The sequence below is a fragment of the Zalophus californianus genome, chromosome 9 (genome assembly GCF_009762305.2).
Source record: "Zalophus californianus isolate mZalCal1 chromosome 9, mZalCal1.pri.v2, whole genome shotgun sequence".
NCBI lineage: Eukaryota > Metazoa > Chordata > Mammalia > Carnivora > Otariidae > Zalophus > Zalophus californianus.
Window position 1 is genome coordinate 6,461,959 of NC_045603.1, and position 14,615 is coordinate 6,476,573.

General features: G+C 52.6%; 1 protein-coding gene across 2 annotated transcripts in view; it reads left to right on the plus strand.

The window, feature by feature from the left end:
• ARFGAP3 (ADP ribosylation factor GTPase activating protein 3) overlaps positions 1-13,594 on the plus strand; it is a 49,439-nt gene extending 35,845 nt beyond the window's left edge. Inside the window, exons 13-16 of one of the 2 annotated variants that reach the window (XM_027592969.2) lie at positions 3,976-4,099; positions 4,747-4,837; positions 11,107-11,228; positions 12,558-13,594. In XM_027592969.2, coding sequence (XP_027448770.1) covers positions 3,976-4,099; positions 4,747-4,837; positions 11,107-11,228; positions 12,558-12,626 — 406 coding nt within the window. In that variant the 3' untranslated portion in view covers positions 12,627-13,594. Of the gene's footprint in view, positions 1-3,975; positions 4,100-4,746; positions 4,838-11,106; positions 11,229-12,530 lie in introns of both variants that reach the window. The other variant, XM_027592968.2, reaches the window with a different exon arrangement.
• Positions 13,595-14,615: the final 1,021 nt, after the last annotated feature.

The window sequence follows — 14,615 nt, forward strand, 5'->3', positions numbered from 1 at the left end:
CCAGCGCAGGACTCAGTCCCAGGACCCCAAGATCATGACCTGAGCCGAAGGCAGACATTTAACCAACTGAGCCATCCAGGTGCCCCAACTTTTTCTTTTAAATTCTGGATTCCACATATAAATGAAATTGTACAGTATTTTTCTTTCTCTGTCTGGTTTATTTCACTTAGCATAGTGTCCTCCAGGTTCATCCATGTTGCCACAAATGGCAGGATTTCCTTTTTTTTTTTTTTATGGCTGAGTAATGTTCCATCGTATGTATGTTTTCTTTATCCATTCATCCGTCAGTAGACACTTAGATTGTTTCTGTGTCTTGGCTACTGTGAATAATGCTGCAGTGAACATAGGAGTGCAGAGATCTCAAGATACTGATGTTGTTTGCTTCACACACATACCCGGAAGTGGGATTGCTGGATTAAGTGGTAGTTCTATTTTTAATGTTCTGAAGGACCTCCGTGCTGTTTTCTCTGCAGCCGTGCTAATTTACATTCGGGGCTTCCCTTTTCTCCAGGTCCCGTCAGTATGCATCTTTTTGGGGAACTGCCATCCGAACAAGTGTGAGGGGGTGTCTCATTGTGGTTTTGATTTGCATTCCCTGATGATGAGTGATGTGGAACATTTTTTTCAGATACTCATTGACCATAAACTTCCTTCTTAGAACTGCTTTTCCTGTAGTTCATAAGTTTTGGTATGTTGTGTTTCCATTGTCATTTGTTTCAAGATATTTTCTTACTGCCCTTTTGATTTCTTCTTTGATCCATTGGTTGTTCAGGAGTGTGTTGTGAATTTGTGAATTTTCCAGTTTCTTCCTCTGGTTGTTGATTTCTACTTTCAACCATTATGGTTGCAAAAGACACTTAATATGATTTGTCTTCTTAACTTATTAAGATCTAAGGTATGATTTAAATGTGTTTTGTGGGGCGCCTGGGTGGCTCAGTTGGTTAGGCGACTGCCTTCGGCTCAGGTCATGATCCTGGAGTCCCGGGATTGAGTCCCGCATCAGGCTCCCTGCTCAGCGGGGAGCCTGCTTCTCCCTCTGACCCTCCACCCTCTCAGGCTCTCTATCATTCTCTCTCTCAATAAATAAATAAAAATCTTTAAATGTGTTTTGTGACTTAACATATGATTTGTCCTGCAGAATGTTCTGTGTGTGCTTGAGAATGTGTGTCCTACTGCTATTGGATGGAATGTCCTGAATGTGTCTGTTTGTCCTTTTGGTCTAAGGTATTGTTCAAGTCCAATTTTTCTTGATTTTCTGTCTGGGTGAACTGTCCATTATTGAAAATGGGGGACTGAAGTCTTCTATTGTGGTTTCAGTACTGTCTCATTCTCCCTTCAGATCTGTTAATATCTGCTTCGTATGTTCAGGTGCTCCAATGTTGGGTGCATGTATATTTACAATTGTTATATCCTCCTGAAGAATTGACCTCTTTTTTGTTATATGATAACCTTTGTCTCTTGTTACAGTTTTTATTTATTTTGAATTTTATTTATTTATTTAGAGGCGGGGAGGAGCAGAGGGAGGGAATCTCCAGCAGACACCCCGCCGAGTGTGGAGCCTGACTTGGGGCTTGACCCCAGGATCCCAAGATCATGACCTGAACTGAAATCATGAGTCAGACACTCAACCCACTGCGCCACCCAGGCGCCCCTACGTTCATGTTTTTATGTTATTAATTACCATTCATCAATTCAGCTTGCGCAACTCCTTTTAGCATTTCTGTGGCACCAGTCTGGTGGTTGGCAGGGCTTCTGTTTTTGTTTTTGTTTCAGCACTTTGGCTATGTCATCCCCCTATCTCCTGGCCTGCTAGGTTTCTGCAGAGAAGTCTGCGGATGGCCTTACAGGGATTCCATTTTATGTGAAGAGTTTCTTTTCTCTCGCAACTTTCAAAATTCTTTGTTTTTTTCCTTATGCTCTGCTTTTTATCCCCATGACTTAACTCATTTCGAAACTGGAGGCCTGCATCGCCCTCTCCCTTTCACCCATTTTGCTCATCCCTCTTACTACTCTGGTAACCATTGTTTGTTCTCGGTGGTTCTGGTTCTTTTTCATAGTTTTGGTTCTGATTCTGCTTTTTGTTTATTCTTTTTGTTTTTAGATTCCCTTTATGAGTGGAATCATATGATCTTTCTCTCTTCTTTGATTTTTTTTTTTTTTTTTTTAAAGTGTGGGAGTGTTTATTTATTTATTTTTATTTTATTTTATTTATTTATTTGACAGAGAGAATGAGATAGAGAGAGAGAGCATGAGATGGGGGAGGGTCAGAGGGAGAAGCAGACTCCCTGCTGAGCAGGGAGCCCGATGCGGGACTCGATCCCAGGACTCCAGGATCATGACCTGAGCCGAAGGCAGTCGCTTAACCAACTGAGCCACCCAGGCGCCCCTCTTCTTTGATTTTTGACAGTTTTATTATAATGTGTCTTGGTGAAGATCTCTTTGGGTTGAATCTCTTTGGGGACTTTTGAGCTTCATGTACCTGAATGTCCACATCTACGGATTTGGAAAGTATTTAGTCATTCTTTAAATAAGCTTTTTGCCCCTTTCTCCCTCTCTTCTCTTGATGGAGTTGATTCTCCCGTATTGTATTATCTCTTTTCCCATAATGCATAAATTTTTTTCTTATGGCATCCCATAATTCACCTAGGCTTTCTTCCCTTTTTCGTTCTTGGTTTCTTTTTCTCTTCTGACTGGATAATTTTAAATGACTTGTCTTCAAGTTCACAGATTGATTACATCTGCCGCTGATGTCCTCTGTTGTATTCCTCAGCTCCAGAGTTTCTGTTTAGTTCTTTTTTATGATTTCTATCTCCACGTTGAACTGCTAGTGTTGTTTGTGTATTGTTTCCCTGATTTCATTGAGTCGTGTGTGTACTTGTAGGTTGCTGAGCTTCCTTAAAATAATTATTTTGAAATGTGTCGGGCAATTCCTTGGGGTCAGTTCTTAGAGAACTATTGCGTTCCCTTAGTGGCATCATGTTTCCTTGATTTTTCATGTTCCTTGGGGTCTTGGGTTGCTGTCTTTGCACTTGAAGAAGCAGTCACCTCTTTCTGTCTCTACGGACTGGCCTGAGGTGAGAAATGCCTTCAGCAGCAGACCTGCTAGGGATTCTGAAGCTTCCTCAGACTTCCTTGTGTGCCCACTCCACACTACTTACTCCTTTTGGGGGCTGAATTCTTAAGATGGTATGCCTTTTCTCAATCCTACAAGGCCAGGCCAGGTGCCTGAGCCTCCTGTTTGCTTTCCCTTGGTACTCTGAAATGCTCAAGTTTGTATACTTTGTCCCAGTCCCACAGAGTTGGGCTGACTTTCTGCACATGCCCAAAAGGCTTGTACTGCCGTCTCTGGGGGCCTATGCAGGGAGCCGGCAATGGGGGGTGGGGGTGTGTGCGGGGGTGAGGTGCACAGAGCACCGGAAGGCACCCATGGGCCAGTTGGGGGCCCCACAGGCAAAGCATACCCGGCAGCTTGTGAGTGTGCTTCCTCATGGCGTCCACAAAGTGGTTAGCAGGACCTGCAAGCCTTTGATAAGTTCTGAGCCCTGGCTGCTGAGCTTCCAGCATCTCCCAGCCCCTAAGCCATGCGGATCACCTCAGTATTCCAGATGGGGTGGGAAAGAAGAGGCATCCTCTGCAGTGTTCCACACAGCTGGGAAATCAGGCACCCACTCACCACCCTCTCACCTTCCCCTGTGGGAGATATCATGGGCCAAGGCTGAGCTATGCCACTTTGGGGGAGAGGTGGCCCAGGCAAAGTGAAACTGTTCCTCTTACCCTCTTCAATGTGTCCGGTCTTGGATTGTTTGCTCCGACAGTGTGCTGGAACCTCTCTGCTACACTTCTACGCTCCCATAAAGGCATTTTTGCCTGTAGACGATTGTCAGAATCGGTGCTCTGTAGGGGGATGATGGTAGGAAGCTTCTATTCCACTGTCTTGCTGATGTCATTCCTGTTTGGGGCTGTTTTTAATTGTAGATCTACTGCTCGCCGTAAGCCAGACTATGAGCCAGTTGAAAACACAGATGAGGCCCAGAAGAAGTTTGGGAACGTAAAAGCCATTTCATCAGATATGTACTTTGGAAGACAAACCCAAGCTGATGTAAGTGTCCAGAGAGTTTGTGTGTGGGCCCCGTAGAGCAGGAAGCGAGCGGGGACATGAGGGCCACAGGAGGATGTGATAGGCACAGAGCGAGATGGACTCAGGCTGCGAGAGGCCTCTGCCCTGGGGTGCTGGCGTCAGGACTCGAACCCGGGTCTTCCTTCCCGCTCCCCCTCGCGGCTCCAGCTGGACGAGCAGCTGGAAGGTAGGCACCAGGTCTCATGTTTCTCTGATTCCTTTCACGGTATTTTGAACGGACATCCATTTCATATCTTTGGAATAAACTTCAGGTAATTTTCAATACAGATGTAATTTACTTAATTTTTAAATTATTATTAATGAAATTAAATGAAGTAGACATGTTTTTGGAGGGTAGGTATATTTATCTACAGGTTGTTGCCTCTTAGTGGAGTCTTGCTAAGCAGAAGGGTCTTATGGCAATGAGGGGGCCTAAGGTTTTGTTCTACCGTCGGAGCGCTGGCAGGCTGGCGCAAAGCCTTGGAGGTCCGCGTCACGGACTGACGGGTCATTCTCTCCGCCTTCCCTTGCGCTCAGCAGCAGTCACGTGTCAGCTCCGGGCTGATGCTTTTTGCACAATTGCTCACGGTATTTGGAGCCTAATGTTTCCTCTTCCTTGTCTTCTCTAGTATGAAGCCAGGGCTCGGCTGGAGAGGCTCTCGGCAAGTTCCTCCATTAGCTCAGCCGATCTGTTTGATGAGCAGAGGAAGCAGACAGCAGGTACTGGGGGCAGGGGCGGGGCGGCTCACAAGCTTGCTGTCCTCTGTGTCTGCAGCACGAATTCATTTTCTCTGCACGGAACTTTGTACTTTTCCAAGATTATCAGCAACCATTATGTGATGCTCTTCCTCCTCCGTGAGTCAGAGCAGAAATTACTATTATTCCAGGCTTTGCATGTCAGGACACCAGGTCATGACATTTCACCAGCGTCCTGGGACCTAGGTTGCCCGGCAAGTCATCTTCCCGAAACAGTATCTCCTAGTCCAGTGGGAACATGGTATGTGATCTGTGTGGTACCGGCAGCCTTGCAGGGGTCAGCCCTGGGCTCCTAGCGTCACTGCCCACTCCGTGCCTGAGACCTTGAGCATTTCATGGCACTTTTAGCCTCAGCTTCTCCTCTCCAAAGTGGGTGGATAGTACGTCCCTAACAAGGTTGCACTGAGGCTTCAGTGAGGTGCTGTGTGTAAAGTGTCACCTGGGCGTCTGGCATAGACCCCAGGGGAGGCAGAAACAGATAGAACAGGAGAATCCACCAGGCTCCGTCTTCCAGGGAAGGCAGAATGTGGCCTTGGGAACAGGCAGGTGGAGAGGAATTCCCTGTCTCCCCCATACCTCTTTGGGTCCAGACCCCATTGTAGAGAGTCTGGGAGCCCCGGGGAGTGCACCTCAGAGCCTGGGCCCATCATGGATATCCAGAGCCATGCCACTCTCCGCTTGTACCTCTGGGTCCCTGAGCCGTGTTGGATCCCACCCAGGCCTCCGCCAGGCCACAGGGCTAAGGGAAGGCTATGTGTCCCTCCTATGTCACAGCTAACATTCAAGGAGCAGTGTCCTCTGAGGTCATTTCAGGAACTCACTCAGCAGGGGAACCCAAAGGGAGGGGATCTCCAGAGCCAAGTGTTCCAGGCCCAGGACCACCTCCACGCCCTCATTGCCGGCCCTGGAGGAGCTGGGCGTGGGCATAGTTGACCAGCATGGATAGCCACCAAGAACAGCTGTTTCCTGTGTCCAGCGAGAAGTAGCCTCAAGAGAGATGGTCATAGGGCAGACCCGAGTGCCTGGAACCTTCCGTGATGGGATGTGGGGATGCTAGAAGATCCACCGTGGCCCTTGGGGTGTAGTGAGCAGCCAGGCTGCTGGTTGCTGTGGGAGGGAGCGTCCCAGCCCAGGGGGGTCCACTGACCCCAGAGACAGGTAGGGGTGCTTGGTGCTGTGCTCCAGCCTCACACAGTGGGGCCGTGAGGCTGGGGCTCTTTGTCAGGCCACTCTCCGAGCTGTTTTCTGCACTGAGTCCGGGTGGGGCAGGGTGGCTCCTGGACTTGTGTTCTCACTTCAAGGCTCTAAGTGTCCTGGCCTCTTGTTAGGGCAGCTTCCTCTTGGGCCTGCCCTGGCAGAGGGGTGCTGGCCCTGCACCCTTCGGAGGGGGGGCCCACCGCCATGGGCCAGTGCTGGGTCACCTCACAGCCCTGGCAGGGGTGAGGTCAGCCCAGAGAACCCGACTATTGAAAATCGCCCCCACCCAGCTGTGTGTGTTTTTGTAATTCAAGTTGTTGGAAGTTTCACTCTGAAAACATTGTTAAAAAAAAAAAATATTTGGAGATCAAATGAAAGCAGCCTTTCCAATTGTTGAAGGAAAATTGTGGCCAGCCTATGTTTACTTTTCTGTCCCCTTTCAGAGAACAAAAGTCCTTTAATTGTTTGGGCCTTGTGTGGGTCCCAGACAAACTCTGTCCATGGGAGCTCACGGTCACGGTCAGGGTGCCCCCTCGTCTCCCCGACCTCCCGCCCTCTCTCCTCCGTCCAAGCCCATGGCTCAGACGCTGGTCACCCTCACTCTGCTTCTTCCATCAAGCCCATCATAAAAGTTGCTTTCAGTAACTGCCCTAAATGCAAGTGCATTGAACAACTCTTATTAAATATTTACTTTTTGTTTAGAGTGCATTTCAGCAAACAGCAAAAGCTGGTTTAAGAGACTCTTCTGTGTTCCTTATGTTAGGAGCTTTCCCATCTGTGAAATATCAGTGTCGTTGAATAGAGCACGGTATACCTTTATAATTTCTTTGTTGGGGGGGGGGATAGTTCCAGATTTGAAAGACCTCCTGGTGAAGTAAAATGCTTCCTGAGGGTGTGGTTAACCCAGGAGCGCCAACATTTGTCGAGGGCGCTTCCCTTCCAGGGTATTGAAAGGGCCAGATGAGAAACGCGTGAGCACCCACCTCCAGCCTGGCACAGCGTCGGTCCCCGTGGTCAGAGCAGGGTCAGCTGGGGGACGTGGGACTGCCATCAACGGCACCAGCTTGCAAGGCAGCCACTTGGGACGTGGAACGACAGAGCAGAGGCAGCCTTGGGGGCAGCATGGAGCAGAAGAAGCTCCAAACCTCGCCTGCCCCCTTGGGGTATTTCTTTCAAGAAAACGATGCTGATGACTTGCCTCTGAGCCTGTCTACCTGCGAGAGCCAGGGACGCTGTAGACCCCTCTCCCCTCGGCTCCGTGCGCCCTTCGGGTTCCTGCGCGTTTGCTTCTGTCCCCTCAGGGTGCCTTGGCCACCCTCCGCTTTCCTCCTCACTCAGGCCCGGAGCCCGGGCACGCGGCCTCTTCGGGGCCTGCAGATCTCCGAGCACTGGTGGTTCTGTCCGGTCCACGGGCGGCCGTGTTTGTCCTGTGTCGCGGCCGTGCGGTGGCCTTGCCGACCCAGATTCGCTCGCAGACTGGAGTGTCCTTGACATCAGTGCGGGGCTGCTGTGCTGGTCACGAGAGGCGCCCCTGCGGCACTTCTGGTCCTTCTGAAACTGGGCACTCGCGTCATCGGGGGCCTCCTTTTCCTCTCCATTCGTCTCCATTTCGGGGAAATGGGTACATGATATTCTACTCAAACTTCATTGTTTGAGGAGCCCGAGAACTGCCCTGCGCCCCCCCACCCCTCCTCTCCCGCCTCCGGCTGAGTTCGAGTGCGCCCTGGTTGCCCGGGTTCCCGGTCCCGTCCTTGGTTGGAGTGCAGCCCTGCTACCCAGCCTCTGCCGGGCGGTGCTTGGCTCCCGCGCTCCTTTCCCGCTTCGGCCCCCGCTGCCCTGTGCTCTCGCCGGGCCCTCCGAGGACCATCTCCCCCGACGGGACCAGGAGCCCTCCCGGGACAGGACCTGTCCATTCTCATCTCGGCACGCCTAGCACAGAGAAAGCCCTCGGTGTCTGTGGAGTGAGTGGTCGGCAGTGAGGGAGCTCTGGGGTGGGGGGGAGCAATCAGTGGGTCCCTTGGGCCACGGGGCGCAGGAACCAGGGCCCCCACTGTGCTAGCGCCCCTTCCAGCACAGCTAGGAACATACAGTGTGCTGAGTGTGACGTTGCGCGGCCGGTGTTGGGGGGCAGCAGCGATGTGGCGCTCTTCCCGCCGAGCTGGGAGAGCCGGTGTGCGGCGCGTACTCTGCAGGGGCTCTAGGAGCTTGCGTTGAGGGGCAGCCCCGTGGGCCTGCGTCTCGAGCGGCTGTGTGGAGCAGACCCCCTGCCGACCCGCAGTGGGCGCGGGGAGGAGGTGTTTGCTCCGTGTCCCCTGGCCTTCCTGACCGATGCGGGGCATCCACACTGATCACTTAACCTGGCCCAGTTCAGCTGGCCCTCTGCCCCGGCCTGGACCCTGCAGGGCCTCTGCCTCTGGCTTGCCATCTTCCCAGCTGCTCGAGCCAGAAACCTGGGAGTCATCCTTCATTTCTCTCTTTCCCAGCAACGCCCCCCCCCCCGCCCCCCCCGCCAAGCCAGTTGGTCCATAAGCCTCCTTGGGACACTCAGACGCATCCCCGCCACTTCCACCAGCTCAGGCTCAGCCACAGCCCCCGGTGCCAGGACTGCCTCTCACTGTGGCCGAGCTCTCTTCCTATTGTTGTCGGCTGATTGCCCTCCAGGAGGCAGCGAGCTCTGGAAAAGCGGGTCTGTGTTGACATCCTTAGCAAGAAGCCACCTGGGGGTGTTATGGGAACAGATAGCAGGGAAATGGGGCACCTGACCTAGACCCCGGGTTGGAACCTCTTCCTGAGGAAACAGCTTGAGTTGTCGTTTCCTGGAGCCCGTTGTGCGGCCGAGTGCACCCAGGTACTGTTGTCCTGGGCAGCCCTCCGAGGGGACGCAGCAGCCAGACACCTGCGGAGCAAGGAGACCTCACAGCCACAGGAGACCGTCCGTCTGTTCTCAGCAGTCTGGAGCCCGTCGAGCACACGGCCGCAGACCTGCAGGCGGAAGGTGGGAAGGGGCCTCCTTGCCGGAGACCTGACCCCTGCTCTGGGAGTTAGGCTGCTTACACTCCTGGGAGCTTAGATCGTTAGTGAGGATTAAGTAAGGAAGATGCATGTTAGCAGAGGCTAAATCAGACCTGAGTTTGTTCTCTCTCACATGTGATTCTGGGGGGCAGTTTGGGACATGCACTGTGTTCCCAGATGCCAAGGAGCCAGGCCCTTTTCCTCCTTACTGCTTATGACCTCTACTTTGTACTTCACCTCACGCCAATTATGGCTGCTCGAGCCCTAGGCATCACACCTGCATCCCAGCCAGCCAGAAGGAGGAAGAGGGCTGGAAAAGGGCAGGCCCCAGCCCTGGAAGGCACACACCCATTGACCAGAATGTCACCTGGACACACCTTGTTGCAAGGGTTAGAACTGGGGAGTTGTGTACAGAGGAAGGGGAGGAGGGGAAGACGCTGGGAAACTGGCTGTCATGTCAGGGCACCTGCGGACTGAACGTAGTCAGTGAGGGACCACGGTCGCACAGCTGTCCTGCCTTTGCGGTGCTCACCTCTTTACACATTTCTCCAGTTAGAAACTCATAGGTGGAGGTGCTTCTGCTGCCCCCCTGCCGACCTCTGGTCTGGACCCACCCAGCCCCTGTGGGCCTTGCCAGGTGATGGCGCCGCTGGGACCCGGGCTCTGCGCGCTCAGGACCTGACACTGGCTCCTTGTTTGCTGTAAAGACCCATCTTTTAGGCTGGTAGCACCGCCTGGGGAGTGGCTATGCTGGGATTTGAACCCAACTGGGCTGGGCTGGGCTTCCGCTCTGTTATTGGCAAAGGCCCACAAACCTTTAAAACCTCAGCTGGAGCCAGGGAGGGTCAGAACCCGCACCTCAGGCCCCCTCCCTGCATGGTGGACATGGGAACAGTGCTGTGGGTAAACACAGTGCCCCTTCTGGGCAGCGTCTGTGCGGAAGGATAAACACGTCCATTCTGTGTGTTCTTGGGAAGGGAACTGGCTTCTGTTGCTGAAGGGGCAGGTGGGTACACGTGGATTGTGTGGGAGGAGCTGGGGTTGGCTCCCCAGAGGATCTGCAGGGTTTGGGCCCACTCAAGGTCCCCGAGCCCCTCCAACCACTAGAGCCTGGTTGTCAGCTCTGGGGTTATCACCCCTTATTGTGATAACACTGATGCTCTTCACCCGTGTTGGTGGAAATACGCTACTGTTTGGATTGGACAACCAACGTGGAAGCAGGGAAACCCAACCAAGGCTGGCCTCAGGAAGGAAGGTGGGGGGTCTGGCGCTACCCAGTGAGGGGCTCCAGCTCAGAGTCTGAAAACAGCCTCAGAGAGACACCTAGCGTCCGACTCACCTCCTTGGGGAACCTACCTTTCTCTCGAACTGCAGCAGGCGTCCTCTGCCTTCCCTGCATGGCAGTGAGGGGGCCGGCCAGCCGCAGCGGTGCCTTAGCCCCAGCAGTAAGCCTGGAGCAAGCCGTCGGCTCCTCTCTCTTGAAGATACACGGGTCCAGGAAGGCTCTGATCGGCCAGGCCTGGGTCCTGTGCCCGCCCCTCTGGCTGGAGTCCAGGGGGCTCCCCAGAGGAAGGGAGGAGGGCTTGTACCAAAAGAGGGGGGGATGGATGCTGAGCACAGGAGAAGTAGAGATGTCTGCCAATCTGCCGTTCACCGGGTACTTACCTGTCAGATCTCGTGTTGAGCACCTGGGGGGGAGCCAGCAGCCCAGGGAGGGTGAGGAAGCTCTCCAAAGACGCACAACTTAAAAGTGGCAGTGCCAGTATTTGAACCCCTGCTGGTCCCAACACCCGATACTACATCTTCTCTCATGTGGGGACTTGCAGCTGGTTCATGGTAGGGCCGGCCCTGAAGCTGAGTCCTGACCCCACTGCAAGGTTCTTTTCCCTTAACCACGGCTGCTGCTTGTGGGCAGTGGGAGGGGAGGGCACCGCATGTCCCCTGAGGTCATCGAGGGCTCTGGGCCCTGGCTGTGCCGTCTTTTGGAGCTGTGGAGTGACAGTGGGGGTCTGCTCTGTGTGCAGGAAGCTACAACCTCACAAGCGTGCTGCCCACGGCGCCCGACATGGCCCAGTTTAAGCAGGGCGTGAGATCCGTTGCTGGAAAGCTCTCAGTCTTTGCTAATGGAGTCATGACTTCCATTCAGGTCAGTGATACTGGGGATGACGGGAACGGAGCGGGGTGGTGGCTCAAAGCTTTGAAAATGAAATTTGGACCACTCTTCAGCTGCTGACAAATTCGATTTCATGGTACTGATATGTTCACTACAGTGTAACCCAGGATGTCGTGAACACCAGAAATTGTGATTTTATTTTTGCTTACATTTTCTAGTTGATGACTCTAGGGGAACTGTTACAGGGATTGTCATGATCCTGATCTACTTCTTTCCTATATCGGGACAGAGAAATAGTAAGAAGGAAATAAAAATGACCCATTATCCCCTGTCATGAGGAAAACTTCTGTTAATGCTTTGGTATATTTTTAATTCTAGATTCCTATGCATATCTTTTTTTTTTTTAAAGATTTTATTTATTTATTTGAGAGGGAGAGAATGAGAGATAGAGAGCACGAGAGGGAAGAGGGTCAGAGGGAGAAGCAGACTCCCCGCCGAGCAGGGAGCCCGATGTGGGGCTCGATCCCGGGACTCCAGGATCATGACCTGAGCCGAAGGCGGTCGCTTAACCGACTGAGCCACCCGGGCGCCCCAGGATGCCATTATTAATGTAAAAACATGGCCACGGGCAGTGGCACCTAATGGATGTTGGCTCTGGTGCCTCCGGAGGGGCTTCCCAGGCTAGGGAGGCGGTGGGGTTGCCCGCACCATGGAGCGTCCCCTCAGCCCTGAGGCTCCTGCTCTTCTCCGGGCCGCTTAACCTTTGGTTAGAATTCAAAGGAGCTTTGGTGTGCCCGAGCTCAGCTGAGCCCTCGTCAGCCCTTCCGGGCAGGTGGCATCCATGGCGTGTGGGAGGTGATCCCCATTTTATAGGTTCTCCCCCCTTCTATATCTTCATTTTCTGGCTGCAGAGGCCAAGTTGCTTCAACACGAGATCGCTCAGCAGAGCCAGAATTTCAGGGTTCAGACTCCACAAGTGCGCCCCACCTTCCCATGACACCTGCCTCCCAGGGGCCCAGCACGGGCTCTCACCCTGATAGTTTGCCCCCCTTCTCCCGACCCCCGGAGCTGCAGACGCACCGCAGAGGCCCGGGAGGCAGGATGCTCTGCGTCCGAGGTGCACGCAGGCCTCGGGGGCGGCTCGAGAAGCCGGGGTCGCGCCCCTTCCGGTTCCTGTGTCTGGGCTGGGGGTGGGGGGCGGCATGTCAGCCAGCCAGGCGGTGTTGTACGCTCGCCGCGAGGTCACTTTCGGTAAGGGCCGGCATTCCGTGTGCGCGAGAAGGAGGAACCGACGCCGAGTGTGAGTAAGCTGTCCTCTCGGTGCCCCCTCGGCAGGGTCGTTACGGCTCCTAACACCCGCAGGCTGGTTCCTGTTTCTGGGAGAGCCGGCTGCCTCCGCGGACCGGTGAGCACATCGCGGGCTGCCGCTGAGACCAGCAGATGTGTTGTGCCGCTTTGTCACATGGTATATCCGCATTACTGATTTTTAGCATTTCTTTGGAGAAATTCTCATTCTTGATGTAGTAGAAGCTTTATTGTAATTTCTGTTGTGCATTCCTTCCTGCACACCCCCCCCTTAGGCAGAGCCGTGCATATCCTTGCTTGATTTTCGTGGAATCTAGCTCCAGCAGCTGGGGGCCTGGCGAGCAGGGCTTCTCCCCGCTCTGAGGACTGAGAGCCTTCCTCTGCGGGGAGGGGGGTCCCCGTGCTGTGTGACCTAGGGGCTAAGGGCCCCACGAGCAGCCAATGCTACAGGGACCTGGAGAAACAAAATCCACAGCACACATTTCATTCAAAAGGGAGCACAGAATAAAAACAAAAGACCAAAAATGTCTAATTTGACAGATTGCTTCATTTATATTTCCACATATTAAGGGGATTTCAAAATAATGTTGAAAGTCGTCTGTCCCTTTGTAAATGCTTATTTTATATGATCTATAAATTAAAAAATAATTTTCAGTGAGTACTTTTAACAAACCTAAGCTTCTGCATTGCCAAGGGAATTAATCTTTCCACAAGGTGTTTGAATTGGTGGGAAATGTGAGGTGAGAACTCCCTGAGTGCGTTTACAAACAGAGCGTACAGAATCTAAAATGAAGGGAAGAAGATAGACCCATGGAAAAGATTTCAGTGTATGGGAGGAGAGTAGTGTAAATGGGTAGTTTTGTCGATATTTTTTATCTTAATCTTGGTTTTCAAAAAATTACAGAATGTGTATAAATGAATAAAGACAAATAATTTGGCTGTGTTTTAGACAGCATTAGAATATATTGTTCAGCACGGTAAAATATATTTGAAATTTGATGAACCAGAAATGTGGTTTCAACTGAATATTTTGTGAATTTTTCTTAAAAGATCAAATTTGTAGACTAAACATAATAAACCCTTGCAGCAGATTGTGTCGGCTGTTTTTTTGTTTTGCTTTGTTTTGTTTTTTTTACAAAAACTTTTGTGATGAATCTGGTAAATCAGGGCTCTGGTGTAACGTGGGTGCACATTTGAATCGGGATGTAAGTACAGATGGATCTTTTTGGGGGGTTTTTTGGTGTTTTTTTTTAAGATTTTATTTATTCATTTATTTGAGAGAGAGAGAGAAAGAGAGAGCACAAAAGGGAAGAGGGTCAGAGGGAGAAGCAGACTCCCTGCCGAGCAGGGAGCCCGATGTGGGACTCGATCCCGGGACAGGATCGTGACCTGAGCCGAAGGCAGTCGCTTAACCAACTGAGCCACCCAGGCGCCCAAGATGGATCTGTTTTTAATGGATGTTGGGGCCTGCTCTGCAGCTGTCATTGACTGAGGTGTTGTCCCCAGGGCAGTGGCAGGCGGGGTATCCTTATTGAAGGGAGGGCATGCACAGTGGTGTCTTGCACACCCACGTGCTGCTCTGGTGAGATGCCACGGGGCGCGGCTGGAGGCCAGAATTCCCAAGATCAAGGTGCCGGCAGGGATGGGTTCTGGAGAGGACCCGCCCCCTGTGGCTTGTGGGAGGCCACACCCTCTTGTCCTCACGCAGCCTTTCCTCTCCTTGTAAGGGCACCAGGCCTCTGGGATCTGGGCCCCACCTCACTTAACCCTAATGACCTCCTTAGGGCCCATCTCCAGATACAGTCACGTTGGGAATTAAGGCTCGGACATAGGAACCTTAAGGGGACACGGTTCAGTCCCTAACAGTGTCTGTAAGAAATCCCCACACTGGGTTAGCCCTGCTCCAGGCGGGAGCCCAGGTCATTCCATCTCCAGGGAACCCTCCCAGTAGGTGACAGTCCCGTTTTACAGAGGGCGGGGTGAGTGCCCTGCGCAAGTGGCCGAGCTGTTCCCCCACCCCGGACCGTCCCCACAAGGAAGGGCCCGAGTTTTCCCTCCCCCCCGCACCCCCAGCCTGGCTCGTGCACCCTCTCCGAGCTTTCCTTACCCGGTTTG